The sequence below is a fragment of the Lutjanus erythropterus genome, chromosome 12, assembly GCF_056507025.1.
Source record: "Lutjanus erythropterus isolate fLutEry1 chromosome 12, fLutEry1.hap2, whole genome shotgun sequence".
Taxonomy (NCBI): Eukaryota; Metazoa; Chordata; class Actinopteri; order Lutjaniformes; family Lutjanidae; genus Lutjanus; species Lutjanus erythropterus.
In genome coordinates this window covers 5469281-5490778 of record NC_139328.1, presented here as the reverse complement: position 1 = coordinate 5490778, position 21498 = coordinate 5469281, and the positions used below count along the sequence as shown (strand labels likewise).

The following is a 21498-nucleotide window of genomic DNA, read 5'->3' as shown; positions in this document are numbered from 1 at the left end:
TCAAAGATGAGTAGTAGTAGCTTACAGTAGAAGGTTCCTTCAGATGTTGCGCTTATTATTTTTCCTTGGGTGTAGAAATGCGCCACATCCAGTTTCAGGCACAATTATTTTTCTTTCTGTAGGTTTATGCAGTCCATCGTAGGTAGATAATTAGAGGAAATTAGTGTTTTTGGCAGCGATAACCTATCAGACAAGCAAAACTCTGGAGCTGTTGTCTTCTGTTCTGCTGTTTCTTCTTAGAAATGGATCAGTTTCTTGTGAGCTGGTCTGATTTTGGAGAGTGATTCAGCTCTTGTCGATGCCTCATTGCAGAAACTGACTTAACGCTGAGTCTCGGATTTGTTTTCATGTGAGATTTGAGCCATAACAGAGAGGAAAACATGTTTCATTGTGTGGGTGCATATTACCCAGAAAAAATGGCACAATCATGAGTAGCTTTTAGCAGTTTGTGTTAAACTGCAGGAGTATTGTTTTGGCTTACTTGTGAGGACTGCAGCTCCTCGAGCTTTTACAGCTGACTTGCACCCCCTGAGCTCAAGTAAAATCTATTATCTATTGATACTAGAGCTACAGTAAAGCCTTGATGGGGCCCAAAATGCACTGACTGGGGATCTGCAGCACTGTAGGTAAGGACTGTATCAGCACTTTTTGAGCCCAGGCTCAGTTTAATCCAAACCCTTTGCTTAAAGTGTCAAATGTTTTTGCAGAGATGATGCTGTTGCCTTTTTTATCTTCTGAAATTATTTAACAAAACAAACTATTATTACTGAGTAAAATAATCATATTACATTTGTACCATTGACCTCAGAGAGGGTTGTTTCCTGTAAGGCGTGCCCTTGAAAAAACAAAAAACAGAGGTGTAGGTTTGTTAGTTCTTGCTGCCAGTCAAACAATTATCTTGTATTTAGAAATCTTCACACGGCAGAAGAATCTACCAGAACTACCTCAGAATCTATCAAAGAAAGTAGTTCCTACATGAAACTGCTCATAACAAGGTTTGTGGATTATCTTGAGCAACCAGGTCATAAAGAGACACAGGTTTTAAATTCTTCAAATATACTTTTTTGGTGCTTTGAGCACCACAAGCCGAGTGCAATTTGGTCAGGGCAGATATCTCTGTGACCAATATCTCCCAAACTCTGCAGCTTCCACCAGAAAAAATCTAGATGAATAAACAGCACTACAGGAAAAATATGTATTTTTGATTTGGGGGTGAACTGTCCCTTTGCGATACTTAAGGTTTCCTTTTTTTCTCAACAAAATTTGAGCAATAAAATTAAAACAATATGTAACATTTCCATCAAAAGAACTCTAGATATATGTTATATATTTTGTTGAGTTGTCTACTTATATTATCCCAGATGTCTCCAACAATGTTTGAACCCTAGAAAGTCCAGAATTTATTCAAGCTGTGAGCAGTGGAGACTTGACTCGGACTTGAGACTGATCACTCGAAAGGACTTGACTTTTTTCAGTTTGATGAAAGACTTGACCTGTGACTGGCTTGACCTGCGCAATGACTTTACTTGACCTGGTCGACTTACAGCAGGGACTCGACTTTACTTCAACTTCAACTTCATAAGCCCTGCTAGCAAAAACTGAGAGCCAAACCCTTTTTTGTGTGCAGAATATCAAAAATCCAAGAATGATTTCTGCCTGAGTCATGTCAGATGGATTTTCATCGACTGTGGTGTTTTTTTTAACGGTGAAGAAAACAACTCTCTTGATCCCACACTCCTTCATGATATCTTCAAACTATGTCTTTTGTATTTGTCTTAATGTCAGAAGGACTCTTAGCAGCAGACGTTACATATTATGGATTGAAACTGATGCTATAATACCTTCATCTACTCCTAACTCTTAACCAATCAGTGTTGCATCAGACAGCTAATATAGAGTTGATAACATCCTTTCTTTACTCATCTTTACTCTTCGTGTTTTGTCAGCTATGAGTTGAATTTCTCTTAAGGATGTCCGTGTGTCTCACAGCAACAAACAAACAACTTGTTATGAAAGAATGAGACTCAAAAATCTTTTTGGGCAGGCACTTTGCGGGGCACCTGAACGTGGGTAGAGATTAGTAAAACAGTCGGCAATCTCACAGGTTCCAGTGAGCAAGAGCTACCTGTAAGCCAAACTTGGTGTTGTGGGCAGAAGTACAGCAGATTAGGTGGAGTGCTGAGCGCACTGGGAAGACTGGGAACATGAAAGAAAAATGCTTAGGTGTATTTCGTTGGCAGTGGAGGAGGAGGTGGAGGTGGTGGTGTTTCAAAGCTCGTCGTGTCCCCTGAAGGCTGGATATCCAGAGTTTGCAGCAAAGTAAACTTAAACACTGCTCGGTATATGATGAATTCCCTTGAGCATATTATTTCTGGGAGTGAAGTACTTTTTTTTTAAAAGAAATTGCATGCGGACTGTAGCGATCGTGTTTCCAGCTTGAGCTCAGGTTCAGTAACAGACGACGCAGGGGCTGAGATACCAGAACTCCGTTTTGCGGAGGTGTCTGCAGCCTAATTCAATGAAACATCTGTAATAGGATACTCACTATCTGATAACCCCGGAGACAGAACCGCACTTCAGCACTGAAACATTAAGATTAAGGGCTTTGTGAACGGAGCTTCCTGTCTGGTTGCCTTTGAGATGAAAAAGGACAGAAGAGGCCCGACTCTGTGCGAGGAAAAATCGACTGAAGTGCTCAGCTTAAATATGAAAGTTTGCAAAAGGTAGTGCCACGAGACTGTGTCAAGGGTTTCACGTTAGCTGATGTTTTTCTTTTACTTCATTATTTGTAATAGGGTGACTTGCAGGAAATCTCACTGTTTGGAAGTTTATATGCAGCATCTTTAAAATGGATGAGACTCACAAACACACATTTGATCATTTTCTGGCAACGGAGGCCTGAAGCCTGCCTCGCTGCAGAATCTGCAAGTCAGCAAACCCAAGCAGCTCTTTAGTTTTGGATTCACAAATTGACAGCATGTATACTTTACAGTGAAATCATATCGCCGTTGGTGCAACAAAATAATTACATTCCCTGCAACAGTTATGCAGTATATTAACAAAGGCTCGTTGAAGTAAAAGTAATCAAAAGGTCTGCAACATAGCGAGCTTCTTTTGGTTTATATTTTATATTAATTGGCTGAAGCACAATTGCAACACACCATCTGAAACCGCCACTCCTCCGTGTTTGATTATCAGATGAGAGGTCAGTGTGACATTGAGGCCTCCGACTGGTCAAGTGTGTTTAAGAATTCACTGAGTGGAGTTAAACTTGGGCGTGAAGCCAAGAGATGAAGATGGCTGCAGATAGTACTTTCTGTCCTCTGCATACATGTTTGAATAGGAGTGAGTGGAACACAAGTGTAATGAGACTTCACCTCTCTTACAGTGTAGTTAAGCGTTTTTCAGTGTACACATGACAGGGTAACCAGGGAAACCGTACACGTGCATGTTAAACACGCAGTAATTCAAGTGGGTGTGAGAATACACATTTTTGTCCAAGTAGAAATGTGTATTTTTTTTCCAAAGCTAGCAGCAGTTTTGTGCAACCTTGTCTAATTTACATGTTCCTGACAGACACAATATGAAATGTAATGGGAAATGCAACTTCAGCATGCTAACAAGCTCACAGTGACAATGCTAACAAGCTAATGTTTAGCAGGTTTTAATGTTTATCATGTTCATCATGTTAGTTTAGTGTGTTAGCATGCTAATTAGCACCAAACAGTTGAGACTGATGGGAATGCCATTAGTTTTAAAGGTAATTAGTGCTAAACTAAAGCGATGAAAAGCTATAGAAATGTTGACCTGATGATTCGGTTCAGTTATAGCAATCCATCCTGAGAGGTGCATGAATCTGTACTCTAGATTGCATGGCAGTCCATCCAATAGTTGTTGAGACATTTCAAGCAAGCCACAAATGTCAGTGTCATGGTGGTGCAGGAGGAAAGTCAGTGGGTCATTAAAATCCTTAATTCCTTGGGTAACGTGAACATCTGTACAAAACTTTATGGCAATCCATCCAAAGTGGTGGATCGACCAACGGGCAGACTGACATTAACATCCCTTAAGCTTCCAGCATGGTTAAAAAATAACTTTTACTACATTAAAATCAAAATCTGAATTTACGGTATTCTTATTCTGGTATAATTCCAATAAAAATCTTAAGTTATCTGCAATTAAAACATTATGAAAGTATTTTAGTTTCTATCAGCTTAACTTCATGTGAAAATTCACCTTTTTGTTGCAGTTGTCCAATCAGTGCTGATGATAAATGTAGTCAACTGAAGCAATAAATTCCTTAGAGCTCTTATATCGACTAAGAAAGCTGGATGCATTGTCCACGCCCATGTTGACACGTTATCACCAGCCTAGCCTGCAGCCTCTAGTACGCCCCCTGGTTCCCAGAGATGGAGGCTAAAAATCCAAGCCCTTCCTTAACAGCAACTACATCACTGTGGCATCACTGGATGCAGGAAGAAAAACAGATTTTGCAGCAGGAGTGCTCATCTTTTTCAGATAATGCAGCACACACACAGAAATTTATTGCTTCGATTAACTACATTTAGCAACAACACAGACTGGACATCCACATGAAAAGTGGTGGGTTTTCCCTTTTAACTAAGCTGGACAGGTTTTTCCTTTATTTCTTTATTTATTTTAAACTTGGAAACATATTATATAATGCACCCACCATAAAAATGCTACAGTTTGTGTGCTGCAGCTGCTTGCTTGCTCGCTTTGCATATTGGCTGCGCTGTAAAAAAAAAAAAAAAAAAAAAAAAACACTGTTAGGTTTGCAGTTTTTTAATTGGGTCATCATCACTTTGCGTTTAATCTGCTCATGTTTACTGCAACTAACACACTCCCCCGAGGAGCATCCCAACACATTTGTCCCCAAGTAATCTCAGCCAGCGCTCAAATTCATTTATATCAACAAGACTCGCACTTGTTGAAAAAATGTTTTAATTTGTTTTTGTTGATGTGAAACCAAAAGGCAGGAAGAAGAGGGGAAGCGCCGTTATTGCACGCAGGCAATATCTGCAGAATGTTAATTAGTCGCTTTTGAATGTGGAGAAAGTCATTTGCTTTGCTGTGGCAGCTGACCAGCAGAGGAAACAGAGGCATCACTGTGGTTCTCTGAGAGCAGTGGTTCCCAAACTGGGGGGCGGGACCCCCCGGAGGGGCGCAGAGCCAATGCAGGGAGGGGGAGGGCGGAAGACCAGGCGAAAAATACAGAGTGAAATATTGAATGAGACTTATTTAGGGAGGGGAAATGAACAAAGAAGCATTTGTTGATGCTATCATGCTGACCTTAATTTAACTAAAATTCATCTTGTGAATCCATTTGTATCAGTTGCTTCCCAAATTATTGTTAATGATTAAGAAAAATTGCTGGATTTGAAGGGGGGCACGCCAGAAAATGTTTGAGAACCACGGTCCTAGAGGAAGTTTGCCGCATGGATTTTGGTATAGAGTGAGGTTTTCTATATATTACTCCATATTAAAAGATTCTTACTCTCTAACAGACGTGTATTTTAGGGACATGAAACACAAACATAAGAGACTGGACATTATCCTCCAAAACAAGAGAATAATCTGTTAAAAATATAAAAGTTTAAAGTAATTGCTGATAAAAATGGGACACTCTTCACTGAAAAGCATTGAGATTAAAGCTGGTTATGTTGCATTCATAGTAACCCTTAAAGTCAAAGTGCAGCGCTCATTTGGAACGATCTGATTGGCTCCTGGTATGGCTGTTTGCAGCGGTGTCTAGAATCGTCCGTCCAATCAAGTTAATGCTCCCTTTCGTCCTCACCTGTACACCCAAATATGAAGTCGATCAGATGAGCAGTTCTGTGAAGGACAGTCAGACACACATCAGAGGTGGGAGACTTGTGTTACATGATTTGACTTAAGTCACACATCTGAGAACTTGAGACTTTCTTGATTAACGCTAATGAAATACTTGAGACTGATCACTCAAAAGGCTGACTTTACTTGATCTGCTTGACTTACAGCAGGGACTCAACTTTACTTTCTTAAATTCTCACCTCAGTGACTTGGGACTTGCTCGAGACTTGAAGGTGAAGACTTGAGACTTGCTTGTGAATTGCACATGTGGGGTTTAGTCCCACCTCTGACACACATACAGACAGACAGAGATTCCTCCCTCTATAGTTAGATGGTTCTGCTTCAGCGCCACCAGTTGGTCAAATGACACCAAATCTGTAATGGTCACTCAGATATCATCTATCCACACATACAGGAGGCAAAATCATGCAGAATATTAAAAATCCAAGAAAGTAACTGTTTCTAGCTCTAACATTTGGTTTACGTCAGTGGTCTAGACCCACAAAATGCAGGAAAGATTTTGTTTTAGAGACTGTTCAAATGTTACGGTCCACAATATGCAATTCATTATTATGGCTCCATCATCTGGCCAGTTTGCACCCAATTCAGCACTGCACTCCCATGGGTACTCAGCAATACACTCACCAAGTCTAAAGTCAATTGGATGAACGGTTGTCGAGAAAAGCAAAGGACATACTTACACACGGACAGATTCCTTCCTTTTATAGTTAGATTATATTGTATGCACAAAGGCTGTCATTTTGTCCCGCCTTTTTTGCTCTGTGCTCCAATAACAGTTGAGCAAACTTCCTCGGTCAACTGTCCTCTTTTCCTGTAAAAGCAACATATAGGGTCACATCTTAAGTTAGCTAATGTTAGCAAAACCTTGGCTAACAAGCTAGCTTTTTTCATATCTCTTCACTGGAGTTTATACACAGGGTTATAAACATGCAAAACAAAATGCACGTTTGCTCAGAACCTGTGAAAACCAAATCCACTAAGCCATGGCACACTAGCTAGCTAGCCAGCTAATGTGAAAAAAAAGCTTGCTAACTTGCTAGCTAATGATATATGTAGATTAGCTAGCTTGTGTGTGTGTGTGTGTGTGTGTATGTGTGTGTGTGTGTGTGTGTGTTTCACATTTGATCCATCGTTGTTCAGAGGCTGTTTTGTCAGCTTTGGCTGCTGTATTTTTAATTGGCATATGTATCATAAGCTCACATAAGCACACAATGGCAGTTGATATACTGAATGACTGGGAATCATTCGTCAGTGCAAATAAACAGACAACATTTGAATGCTGGACAGGGCTGACAAGACTAGATGATACACTGGTGATAACCGAAAGAGATCGATAAGGAAGTGTTGTCATATATCATCATCGTTGACCTGTTCAGTTGCAGCTTCGAGGCGTAGAGACGTTACTTTATGTTGTCTTTATGTTGTGTGAATCATGCTGTACTCCCTCCTCTAACCCACCACAGACGCAAAGTTTCAGAGCTCACTTGGATGTAAATCACAGCATTATTTTATGTACAGCTTTGGATAAATAACATCATGTTTGAAATATTTGAGTAAGTGATTTCGGGATAATGCTTTCGCTGCAGAGTGTCTGTCAGGGAGGATTTAACAGTGGGGGATAAAACTGTCTGCTCTAGACACTATATACCTCTTGTCCTGGAATAGGTTGAAAGTGGTGCCAGCTCTTCTCCATGCTATTCCAAAACTTGACACAGTATATTGAGAGCCTTAAAACGCTATTGATTAGCTCCCCATTCCAGCCTCTGTCTCTGTTCCCCTATTGCTGTCTTCTGCTCTTTTTCCGAATTATTGAAATATGTGCGCTGAGAATATATCGCCATATCCAGCATTAGGAAAACTGATAATAAAACAGGAAGCATTCGCTGAAACATTTTATTGCTAAAGAAATACCTTCTGCATTTTCATTTCAAACATAGTGATGGGGTATATGGTCGCGCTTTATTTTACAGTACACTAATAAGATGTAATGACCTGTACTTTGTATCACATTAAACAAACATTAAAGATAATATGTTCCCCATTAGACATTAAACAAACACACCTACACATACACCTAAAGGTATGCTAATAAGATGTAACAAGTTGCAAATTAATTCTTTATTAGCCAGTATTAGACCCTCATTAGGCCTTATTAGGGGGAAATTAGGGACACATTACAGCTGAACTGTACTGTAAACTAAAGTGTATTCATTGTGTGTGATGTGACATGTGATTTCACTTTAGTTTACAGTACAGTTCTGTTGTAATGTGTCTCTTATTACCCTCTAAGAAAATCTAGAAAGGGTCTAACTGTGGAAAATAATACTCTTTAGTTTACAGTGCAGTTCTGTTGTAATGTATCCCTAATTACCCTTTTATCAAGAGTGAGAAATAATACATTTTAGTTTATGGTGCAGTTCTATTGTAATGTGTCCCAGATTACCCTCTAAGAAGGTCTAATAAGGGTCAAACTGTGGGACATATTGCACTTTAGTTTACAGTACAGTTCTGTTGTAATCTGTCCCTACTTATCCTCTAATAAAGTCTAATAAGCGTTTAATGAAGGGTCTCATAAAGAGCATATTATATGTAGTTTTTGTCTAATTCTTATACAAAGTACAGCTTGCTACGTGTTATTAGTGTACTGTAAAATAAAGTGCGACCGGGTATATTTACAACGCAGTAATACACTCTAATGCTTTGTTCACTGCGCCAAAAGGTGCAGCACATTTCTGCCTGCCTTGAAGACATGACTCACTCTGCGCGGCTCGATGGCAAGATGAATGAAATTAACATACTAGTCACTTGTAATTACAATATTTAGCCAGCTGATCAAGTTTAGCCCCCTGGCAGCCATCAAAGGGCAGCTGCTGAAGTGTTGGGATGCAGGTAAAAGAGACAGGGGTGTCAAATTCAATGAGCTTCTTCCTTTGCTACTCATCCAATCCTACCCCACTGTTTACAAATGAAAGCCTGTCCGAGAAGACGAACAACGCCCCCCCCCCCCCTCCTCCACTTCCACCTGATAATGCTGCAGTATTTGCGTCTCTAAACGGACCCCCAGGTTTTCCCATCGCTCCCCCCTGCTCTCAATATACTGGCTTTGAAGCATGCAGGATGCAGACATCTTTTTTATTCCTGCATGGTATTGTACAGACTGCTTCTCTGCATGTCATTTAAGAGGCTTGAATCCCACAGACCGCACACTTTTTTTGTCACTCCGAGGGGGAAAAAAAAGTGCTCATAGTTATTTTCTCCCCTGACTTTGAGCATGAATAGAAACTTGAGAGTGGGAGTTTTAAGAACTGCAGAAGGCATGATTAGTTGATTTATGATATTTGATGACAATGAACTGTCTTGGAGGAGAAGAAGGAGCGGGGCACTTCTGCAAAACCAACCCAGTGTTGTTGTTTTCTGTCATCGTCTGGCCCCAAGTGTTACAATCTGTACTTGTGCACTAATTAGAGGTGATTGTTCCGGCCATTTTGAGTCCACACGCTGGGTCACCGCTGGATACTTCGAAGTCGTTTGCAATTCATGATTGGCCCAGTCAGAATCCCCTTTAGAAAAGCCTCGACAAAATCCCAAGAAATTAGACTCCATCCACGTTGTCTTGTCAGAAGGATGTTAGCGAGATGTTGTCTCAAAGTGTTTAATGAATATTTGATTTTAACTCCAAAATTAAATCTTATCTGATCTCCTCCTAGACAGCCCATTGGGAATAATGAGGCGAGTTGAATGAGGGTGGGTGGATGAGGCAGATTTGCCTCTGTGATGGACTTTTGTCTTGCTGCAAAAGGTATGGGAATGTCATCATCAATCCAGCTTTGTGCAGTGTGGTGTTTTTTTATAGAACTATCTTTGCATATGCACTGTGGGCCTTTGGACTGACAATTCAAGCATGGCTGTCAGCTATTTTCAGCAAACAACATGTTTGAAGCGATGATTTGCATTGCCAAACCTTTTTTTTGGGGCAGCGTTAAACTCTATGGAGGAAAGATTTGCAGCAAACCGTGACCAATAAGCCAATTGTTAGTTTGATTTAATGCAGCTGTATGTGCATTTTTTTGGATGCTCTGACATCACATTCGTTGGGTTGTCATATTCAAATCAAGTTTGACCTGCGGGACTCTTTATCCAGTCACTTACGGCAGCGACATGGACTCTCTCTTTGTCATATTAAACATGTCGTCTAAAATCGTAATTTCTGTGCTAATGTATGACAAGAGTAAGTGATTTGGCCTCAGACACATTTTTTTTTTTTGATCGCTCGTTCATATCATTCCTCTCACCAAATGGTTAATTGCTAACACTTCATTTAAAGGGGTGTGCATAAGACTGTCATTACACTGTCATAACCATGCAATGACACCTGTCATGAACATGAAGGAGTCTTTATGAATGTTTGTGACTGTTGTCATTAAGTGTTATTTGCTATATTATGTCTGTGTCAATGCAAAGCTGACATTGTTTGAGGTGTCTTTGTTATGACAACTTGACATTACCCAACTTAAAGAAGCTGTTTAGCGTAATGTTTTAACATGACATTATACTGTTATAGGTGGCTGGTTTTAACACTGACCGGCACCGTGGGGCTGAGTAAGCTAATTAGGTAGCTAGCACCTTGGCTAAATTAGCTAATAAGCTAACACCAGCTACAGATACAGCAGTTAGCCTACTTTAGCAACAAGTAAACTTGCTATCTGTGTTCTGTCTTAGCAAATCTTTACAAACTTAACCTAACGAACGTTCTGGTGGCTTCAATACAATAACAGTATAGTGGTGCTTAGCAATTAAAAGTACATACATGGCTTATGTCTTTAGAATTCAATACAAGTTTGGTAGCCCTGCCACTTCTGCTACATAGACAAGATGGAGACTGTTGAGTTTTGAGTAAAACATTCTGGTATTTGCAGTGCACTACGTTTTGCCTGTAAATGTCAGCGTGAACACACTTGTGCACTCAGAACAGGTGTAAGCATAGAAATGCGCGAATTGAGACACATCAAGTGTCTTTGTCATGACAACTTGACATGATCAAACTTGCTGTTTGACTTGCTGTCAAAGAAGATGTTTATCTTTATGCGTTAACATAACTGTCATATGTGGTTGGTTTTGACACTGGCCATCGCAAGACCATAAGTGGGTTATGACATTTTTTCTTAAAGTGGTACCTTTTGGACTTGTCATAAAAACTTTTCAAAGATGTCGAGTTTTGTTACACTGTCAAATATTTTTATAATATTGCCATGAATATTTTCTTGGACTTCAACTAAAGTGGTACTATTCAGACCTGTATTAAAGGTGTCATTAAATGTTATAGGGCCAGGTTTTGACGACAGAGTTCAGTATAAAGGTGATTTAGCTCTCAGAGTTAGCTGGTGGACAGATAGCAGTTAGCTAGTTTACTTTTTGCTGAACCAGGCTGTCTTCCCTTAACTGCAGCTGACATTAGCTCGTTAGCTCTTTAACTATGGAGCTAGCCACCTAATTAGCTGACTTAGTACAATAGAACTTAATGACATCTATATTGCAAGTCCAAAATGTAGGCTACCACTTTACTTGAGGTCATTCATGACACACTTATAACAGTCTTATGACCATGCCAATGTCAAGATTCACCACACACTTCAGATAATGTCAAGTCGTCATAACAATTTGCATTAAAAATGACATAATTGTCATTTAATGACAACAGTAATAGACACTCATAAAGACTCCTTCGTGTTTACAGGACAGGTGTCATGACATGGCTATGACAGTGTAATGACAGTCTTATGCACACCCCTTCAAATAGAGTCTTACCAGATAATTTTGACAGACACTGAACATGAACCATATGTTTAGTGTTTTGCTTTCTCAGTTTGAAATCATTCCATCAATTTCTTTTTTTTAAAAAAAGACACTATTTGCTTTTTTTCTGCCTTCATGTCAGTTTAAGTTTCCTGCCCATTAAACATGTTCCTCCATTAAACTGTCTCAGCGAGAAATAACTCAAAGAAGAAGAATGGACGTGAATTATAGTGTCTCTTACAAAATCCATTGAATATTCCTTCATTTTTATTATTTTTTTTTTTTTTTTACCCAGAATGGACTTATTTTAAGCCTCTGTGCTAAACCGGCTTTCCAAAACAGGTGTAACACCTTGCACCATGATTTTTTCCTCCTCCTCCCTCCTCGATCTTCACCACCTCCACCTCCTCCACCTACCACCCCTGTTTGGTTCACACAGCACCACGTCATTCTCCAGCATGCTCACATCCAAGCAACTGTGTGCCGTCTCACTGACTGTGTGTATCCCACTTCTGCTTATCTTCGTCACCTCAGGTATCATGACAAACAGGAAGTGACCAGTAACTTCCTGGGAGCCATGTGGCTCATCTCGATTACCTTCCTCTCCATTGGCTACGGGGACATGGTACCACACACGTACTGTGGGAAAGGCGTGTGTCTGCTTACAGGGATCATGGTGGGTTCTTTTTCTTCTTCACTCAGATAAATACATAACATTCTCGCAGGACGCTGACTGGAACAGTTATAAAACTGAAGATCAGCTCTCACTACACTCACTGCCAGAAACACAACTTTGAGCTAACTTTATATACCAGTCTACTTGTGTAACTTACACAGACTCGATAAATATGAGACGATTTTAAGCAATTTGTGATCAACAATCAATAAAAGTTTGTGGCAAAGCATAAATGAATGAACCACATAAGATGACCAACCTTAAATTATTAAAATTTTATGACTCTTGAATGTTGTTTGAGTCATCGACTATAGTCTCCCACATAAATATGACTTGTTACTGAGTACAGTCCTCTCTCACCCGTCACCTACCAGCACATGTATGTTTTTGCCTCCTCCATCTTTTCTGAATAAGATAAGATATTCCTTTATTAGTCCCATTACAGCAGCAAAGTGGATAAGAATATTATAAAGAAGCATCAATAAAAATATAAAATAAAATATAAAAAAGAGAAGACATGAAAAAATATGAACAGTTATTGTCTAAAAAGCTTGTTTGAGCTTATTTGCTTTGCTTGTATGATGTGAAGCTGTTTCTGTCGAAAAGGAAAATCTTTCAGCTGGTGTTTCGGTAAAGAATGAGGCGAATCCATGACAAATCCAACTTACTGTTCCCTGTTAAATAACTAACTTAAAGATGGGATAAGCGATTCTGGAGAAAGATCGCCGATTGTTCGATTTTTTTGGATTGCCTTCCTGTGATCGATCAGCTTTATTTCTTTCAAAATTGCTTACCCGTCTCTGACCTTCAGTATTTTCTTATTCGTATTATTAGCATAGTAAAGTTAACTAATTGTATTGTGTTGCCGTGTGTTTGACCACGTCTTTGTGCTACAGGGAGCTGGTTGCACTGCACTGGTGGTTGCAGTGGTGGCCAGGAAGCTGGAGCTAACCAAGGCTGAGAAGCATGTCCACAACTTCATGATGGACACACAACTCTGCAAACGAGTGAGTCACAGCAAACTGCTGCATTCAGAGCAACTCTGATAAAATGTGGATGATTTTATTTTTACAAAAGGGTGACTAAATGTTTAGGTTTGCAAGTTTTGACCTTCATAACAGGCTACGTGGATATGTGCTGTAAACTGTTTGATCAAAGAGTGAGTTTCCATTTTTCAGGTTCTTGATTCAGATTTCATACCGAGTCATTTGATTAGTTTTCTGAGGGGTAACGAACTAGACTAAAAGTTGACCTGCAAGGACGTATGTTGGGGTCCAAACACCTGATGTAGAGACCTAAAGAAGTACAATAACTCAGGTAAAATACATAAGAAAAGAAAAACAGAAATGAAGCCGTGAAGCAGAAATATATTTTATTAATTAATTAATTTATTTATTTGGGTTCCTGACCCCCGGTTTGAGAGCAACTGGTGTACAGGACCTCCTCATTTCAGCTCACACATCCTAGTTCTTCTTACCTTACATAATCAAAATTGTAAACTTTGTCTCCTGTCACATGAGTTGAGTCTGTGTAGCATTTCTAAAAGCTTTTAACCCTTTTTACAACATCTATAAATGCATACTTAAGGAGGTGACGTCCCCCCCTTCACTCCCCCTCAAATCGGTGGCCGCCTGCTGCAGGACTTTGGAGGAGTTACTGTACATTATTTTTCTCAACCCTGTCCCACAGGTAAAGAACACAGCTGCCAATGTACTCAGGGAAACATGGCTCATCTACAAACACACTAAGTTGGTCAAGAAAATAGATCACGCCAAGGTGCGGAAACACCAGCGCAAGTTTCTCCAAGCCATTCACCAGTAAGTCCCGCACCGTGTCGGTTTTGTGTTATCTGACGTTTAATAAAAACGTTTAACAGAAAAGTTCACCGCCAACCAACAAGAGGAATCACTCAGCATGCTCCCCCCCTAAAAAAACTAAAACTAAACCTACTCAATGTCATTGAAAAAAGTTGTTAATATGTTTAATCCATTAATGCCTTTAATGATATTTGTGGTGCAGAACATTCAGGTTGTATTATTAACTGTTGTTTTGCTAATAAACTGATGAAATGTAGTCGTAGCTGAGGATTTTTGAGTATGAGTACCATGATCTGATTGTTATGCTCACACACACACACATTCACACATACACAAGCACACACACACACACACACACACACACACACACACACTGCAATCTAGTGTAATGGTCCTTCCTATTCCCCTCCCCGTCCCCCTCTTCCTCCGACCCCCTTTTACCCTGTGCTTACAGTGAGAAGTGTAATGGTTTCACTCGTTTCGTGAATGTTGTGAGGTTAAAACTCTGTACTGTGTTCTGTCTTTGTTTTGCTCTATCACTGCAGAGCTCAGAAGTAAGTTGAGTCTTCTATGTATCCTCTTCCTACTGTTTCCTCAACATCCTCCTCCTCCTCCTCCTCCTCTCCATGTCTGCGTTTGACATGCATGAAAAAAAGAAAAAACACGTTTGTTACCAAAAAAAGAAAAAAAAAAGAAAAGAAAAAAAATGCTGGATGCTGAATCGTTTTTGGTTTTTCTTTTACTTCAGTGTTCCATTTACTTCCCTCTCCCTCCCATCCCCCCTTTGAATGGAATGAAACAAAAAAAAAACATTTTAACTGGTGTCACTAGTGGAGGGTTGTCTGGAGAGAACGTGTGAAAGGAAAAAAGCATCTTGCACAGAATGAGCTTGGAGCTTTGTTGGCCTGGCCAGCGGTTCATAATCATCTACGATGTACTGTATAATGTTGCCCATGATTAATATAGCTGCTCTGGAGGCTATATTAACCTGCATCAACAGATCTCATCCTACACTCCTGATGGTTTTGTGATGACATGAACACACACACTCTCACACCCACACGCATACACACACACACTGTACTGTACTGTAGTTTTAATGACGTTGAAATGTTTGCTGTTGTTTTAATATTGATTTTTTTTCCTTTCTTACATACACTCAATAAAATATAAACACAACACTGTTGCTTTTGCTCCCATGTTTCATGAGTTAAGTAAAAAACAATCTAAGACTTCTTCTGCGCACACAAAAGGTTTGTTTCTCTCAATTTCTGTTCACAAATTTGTTAAAAATCCATGTCACACAATAAAATACACAATAAATGGTCACTCTAAAATGTACAGTTTTAGGAAGTTAGGAACACAGCTGACAGATTCAACCCAAGGTATCTTGGGATTGCCAGCGCTAACAACATGCTAACAACAACAGCAGTTTCCAAAAAAGACGCTGCAGTTCAAGGCTGGATTGCAAAGCTTCTAAGAAGGATACAGTCTCACTGGAGCTGACACTGTAAAGGTAGCATACGTTTAACTTTTGCGCAGCTCACTCAGGGGCAAACCCCGTCTCTTTTCCAGCAGTTGGACAACAACACACAAGACTTTTCTTGGTCTTGAGAAGCTGCAGCGTTTATTAACTGACACACTGTAACCTGAACTGTACATTTACTGCCAGAGGGACAACTTGCTGCTCTGCTCCACTCGCTCTCCCTCACACTTAGGCCCTTATGAGACGCGGGAAAATGTCGCTTTGTCACCATGGTGAGAAAAAAATCCATACCATCACAGGCCTACACACTGAACTAGGGGAATATCATGACCCACCATACCCTGCCTCTGATTGGCTAGTACTAGTTTGTTGGTTGGGTTGGTTAGTTTTAGGCATGAACAGTGATTGGTTACTGTGAGAGTAAGACTATCAGGGTAAGCCAATCAGAGGCAGAATAGGGTGAGTTGTGACTTTGCCTTCCTGGGACATCAGTCCAAGACACACCTGTGTAATAATCATGCAGTTTAATCAGCATCTCTATAAGCCACACCTGTCAGGTGGATTAATTCTCTTGGAAAAGGAGGTAAAGTAACATGATTCTTGAGAGAAATACACGTTTTGTGTGCACTGAAAAAAACTTTTACTTCAACTCATGAAAAGCGGGCGCAAAAACAAAAGTGTCACATTTATATTTTTGCTGAGTTTAGATCAAATGCCAGAACTTGCACATGACATTGATGACATAGCACAAAAAGACACGGCACAACACAAAAGGTTGTGGGATAAAATTGTTCTCGTAAGGCGCTACACTAACAAGTAGCACTTTTAGCTTTTAGCCCCCATTCTTCGACAGCCATAAGGGATGACAAAGCCGAGCAAACAGACACATGCGAGCTGAAACGGTTTCCCACAGAGATAGAGCCGTAAGCGAGCAGTCTCACTCTGCTCTGATATACTGATTTGCACATGAATAAATGCCCTTGAATGTCATCCTGTCTCATAATTTGCCGAACAGGGAAATTCTTCCTCTCACACATCCAGATGATGGCTGTGTGATGCCACCGCTAACAATGACACATTATTCACATCAGCGTTAACAGTTCTTACAGCGCCGTGATGTATTTGATTAGAGATAAAGAGGCACAATGTTGAAGGCATCACAAAACATGTCCGATGTATCGTTGTGCAACTTATTTGAAATGTCTATGTTGTCGTATGTTCAGCAGTGTCATTAGACAGTTTATTTCTGGCAAGCTTCATCTTTTATCTGTGGCACGCGTGCACACATCAACCCATCTACACACACACACACACACACACACACACATAATCCAGCGTCTCATTGTGCACAAAGTCGCTCACAGTCACTGCACGCTTTACTGAATGACCTGTGTGTATATATGAAGTCCTACCACCGAGCTGTGTGTAGCACTGACAAAGGGCATGTCATCTTTTTTCCTTTTTTTAATGTTTTACTTTTGGGTGGAAAGAGATGGGAATGTTTTGATTTCAAACATAGAGTTTGGGGTTTTTTATCGTATGGAAGCATATTGTGTTCTCGCTGGAAAAAAAAAACATCATGTTTTGTCACAGTATTGATACATTTCTGGCAGTATGTTGAGATTTTTTCCCTCTTTTTCAAAAACAAATTATTTCTGGGTTGTAACAAGATCATCTCTTCGTATTAAGACTGTTTCTCATTGCAGCGAAAAATACTTTTTTAAGTTAAAAAGTGCTACTGAAGGCGTTGCACTATTATGAGAAAAAGATCTTGTTATAACAAAAAAACATGATAAAGAGTCTTTATTTTTTCCAAACTGAGCGTAGTATGCTTCCACAGTTTGCATGTTTTGGTTGGTATTGCATTGACCAAGACCAGGAATGCTTGTGTATATATATACATATATATATTTCTGCATATATGTATACATATAGATATGTAAAGCACATATATTTATGATGCATGCAGGCTGTCCTCTCTGTTTTCAATGTCATCAGTGAGAGAGCACGTCTGATAAAAAAATGTGTTGTTGTTCCTCCTCTTCCTCCTCCTTCTTTCTTCCCTATCGGCCTTCTCTGCCCCCTCATAACCCCAAACAACCTCTCTCTCTCTCTCTGTCTCTCTATGCTCCACTCCTGCAAACCGCCCCCCTAATCCTCCTCCTCCTCCTCCTCCCCTCTACTCCCTTATTCCCACTGCCACTCTTCTTTGCCTCCTCCCCTTTCTCCTTTGTCTGCCTCCTACCTTCCCCCCTCCTCCTCCTCCTCCTCCTCCTGTTCCCACCTCCCCGTGCCTCCACCAGACTGCGCAGTGTGAAGATGGAGCAGAGGAAACTCAATGATCAGGCCAACACCTTGGTGGACCTGGCGAAGGTAAATCTCTCTTCTGATGTGAACTTAAAGCGGCTTTAATCAATATTTTCCCAGCTGTTCCTCTCTGCTGTGGACAGGATCTGCAGCAAAATGTCTTTTAGCCACCTAAAAATGGGAATCAACCATTATATTGGAAAAGGCTGTCTGACAGCAAGGTAAAGCAGTGAAAATATTCTGAATATAGCATACACTTAAACTGGTTGATTTTTTTAGGTGGTAAAAAGACATTTTGCTGCCGACCCTGCCCACACTGACCATGGATAAGTACCACACGCAACCACACTTCAAAAAATCCAAACTATCCCTTTACATGTATTTATATTAGTCAAATAAATCAAATCACCACAGACTGAATTCCCGTCTCCGGCACCATCTTACAGCAGTGATACCTGACCACACTCTGTAAACACTGTCTGTCTGTATAAGAGTTTGAATGCAGTCATGCCTCGGTGGCTCCCGTCCAGCCGTACGGACGTCAGCTGACCCACCAAAGCGGAGCAGAGAGGGGGTTCAAAGGGAGGTGCATGACTGCAGCCTCATTTGATGTGGGTGGCATTTGCACTCCAGTGTGTATTTTAAAAGGTTCCAAGGCCAACTCCTTTAATGTGTGTTTACTTGCCCTTACTCTGCTCGGCGGCCGGGTCCATCTGTGCACACCCTACAGTAGTTCAGTGTCTCCTCTTTGAGCCCCACGCAGAAGTAACCCTTTGATTTCTGGCTCACACAGAAGACAGGAAATCATGTCAGAATGTAACAGAATATACAGAATATGTCATACGTTTCATAACAAAGAAAACTGTCACAGACTGAATATAAGAATTACATGCAGACGCCACAATCATTACCACCAGCCGCTCTGCATCCGCTGCGGAACAATAAGTGCCTAAATAATAGAGACGCTTTTCATTATATGAATGAGTTGTGTCAGCCATATACATAAAGCCTTAAAGACCTTCTCTGGCTATAAATGGATTGCAGAAGCTGGTTGTGAAACGGTGGGAAGATAAAATCAATGCTGACTTGCTGAAACTATACAGCTCCTCTTCACACTGCTTCCTGCCATTATTCCTCTCTCTTCAGACTGAGCACGTTAGATTTAGACTGTCTACTTGTGTAATTTATGATGTACTATTATATTCTTTGGCAATGTATACACGCTGTATCCTCTGTAAATGTAAAAGATAACTTAATCTGTTGTATCTCCGCCTGTGGATATTAAGTAAAAGGCTGAATAATTACAGCAATGTGGTCTATTGCAATTTCTACAATGCAGGAGGAACAATATTTGTTCAAGGTGAAAAGTCTTAAAATAACACTTTGAATTACAATTGCATTGTCGTGCTGAGAGATGTCTGGGCCTACGCATTGTATTCGACTTAAAGGGATAGTTTCACGAAAATTCTGTAATTTTCTACTCACGCTCATGCAGACTGAAGGTCAGGTTTAGCTTTTTAGTCCACAAAACACTGCTGGAGTTTAACGGGAAAACAGTGTTTAAAAGTTAAAAAAATAAATAAATAAAATAATAAAATGTGCCATACTGCTCGTCTGGTGTAATCCAAGTCTCCTAAAGCCCCAACATGCCAACTTGACTAAAAAAAATGTTATTTACACCATGTTTTTAGCCTGAATCTTCACTTTAGACCTGTGTGTGTGGTGTGACGGTGTGCAAACGGCATGTTGGGCCTTTAGGAGACTTTAGATTATGCCACACGAGAAGTATGGAGGCATTTTATGTTTTTTTTTTTTTTCCCAATTGTTTGAAAACTGGTCACCATTCACTTCCATTGTTTGGGAGATTCTGCAACACTGTTTTCCTGTGAAACTCCAGCAGTGTTTTGTGAACTAAAAAACTAAACCTCAATCGGCACGAAGGTGAGTAGATAATGACTGAAATGATCGTTCCCTCAAGTATTGCAAATCATCGCAATTGCAGTATCAGTCAAAATAATAAATATATTTTTTAAAAATCTTTCAGCCCTAATATTAAAGGAGCAACATGTAAGACCCTAGTGTTCAGAAATGAGTACTGCAGTCCAAATAGTGACTTGGAGTCACTGCAGGTATATAAAATAGGTTAAATCCCCATTTATTTAATATATTACCTGTGGTTGAAGCAAGATGTTTCCCCCAGGGACGCTGCAGGGACACTGAACGCCAGCAAAACATTACACTTTCACTCCTCTGAAGATACTGGAGATCGGCGACTGTCTGCCAGACTCCACTGGCATATTGTTCAATTTAAGTGTTTAAAACATCTACTTCTTCTAAAAGATTGTTATGACTCATAAACAGACATGAACTCATTTGATGAGCATTAATTTGAACTCAAATAATACGTAAACAGACAAACCAAAAACAGACATTCTGCACTGGGATGGAAAGAACACGCTGGATCTCTGATGACACATTGGCATTGTGTACATTTAGTACACTAAATATATTACGTATTTCTCCTTTAAATAAGTTTTCTTAATAATAAAATAGAATAATGATGTAAAATTTATCATTCCCTCTAATATCACAAATCATCAATCAAATCGCAATGTCAGTCAAAATAGCAGCTAAATCATTCAGCCGTGGTGTTAAGTTGTAAAAGAGATTTTTAATGCTTTCATCTCCTTTGTCCTGCCCTCCTCCTCTTCCTTCTCTGTCCTCCTGTTCCTTCACCTCCCCAAACACATTTACTTTCTCTCCTTCATTAGACCCAGAATGTGATGTATGACCTGGTGTCAGAGCTGCAGGAGCGCAGTGAGGAGCTGGACAAGCGCATCGGCACATTGGAGGACAAGCTGGACTCGGTGACGGGCAGCCTGCAGGCGCTGCCCTGCCTCATCTCCCAAGCCATAACCCAGCAGCAGCAGGACTTCCTGGACGGCTTTGTTCACCGCTTTCGGCCCGCCTCGCTAGCCTCGGAGCGCTCCGAACGCTCTGAGCGATCCTGGACTTCCACCGCCCGTAGGCGGCGCTCTCCCTCCACAGCACCACACACCTCCTCTGACAGCGGATAACCTTGACAAACCTTCTGCAATCACCTTCGAGCCCCGCCTTCCCCCGAAACCAACTCGTCACCTCGCTCTGTCCCATCCAAAGCCGTCCCCGTTACCGCTGGCGAGTGAGTCCACGTCTGGACTAATAATGAACCCATATCTTGACCCCTGACCTGATCTTTGCCCTTATGCCCCCCCCTCCCCTCCCTCCCCACCCAACATCGAATCCAAAAACCAATTCCTCTGTGACTGAGCCTCTCAGCACAGGACTGGATCAGAGCTACTCCAAAAGAACAAAGAAAAGCAAACAGACTTAAATCAAGAAAAAACACAAATGCATCCAAAAAAAGAAAAAGAGAAAAAAAAATTTAAAAATGACTGAAAAACCGAGATAAAGTAGAGATATGGTTTATGTTTTAGCCATTGTATGGCTGTTCAAGTTAGCTTTTTTGTAAAAGCCCTTGTATAGTTAAAAAATGACTGAGTTCA

At 40.4% G+C, this 21498-nt stretch overlaps 1 protein-coding gene across 1 annotated transcript in view; it reads left to right on the top strand.

The window, feature by feature from the left end:
* Positions 1 to 21216, top strand: part of kcnn1a (potassium intermediate/small conductance calcium-activated channel, subfamily N, member 1a) — a 73286-nt gene extending 52070 nt beyond the window's left edge. Inside the window, exons 5-9 of the mRNA XM_084732592.1 lie at positions 12202 to 12343; positions 13240 to 13350; positions 14033 to 14160; positions 17950 to 18019; positions 20725 to 21216. Coding sequence (XP_084588718.1) covers positions 12202 to 12343; positions 13240 to 13350; positions 14033 to 14160; positions 17950 to 18019; positions 20725 to 21030 — 757 coding nt within the window. The 3' untranslated portion in view covers positions 21031 to 21216. The remainder of the gene's footprint in view (positions 1 to 12201; positions 12344 to 13239; positions 13351 to 14032; positions 14161 to 17949; positions 18020 to 20724) is intronic.
* The last annotated feature ends 282 nt before the right edge of the window (positions 21217 to 21498 follow it).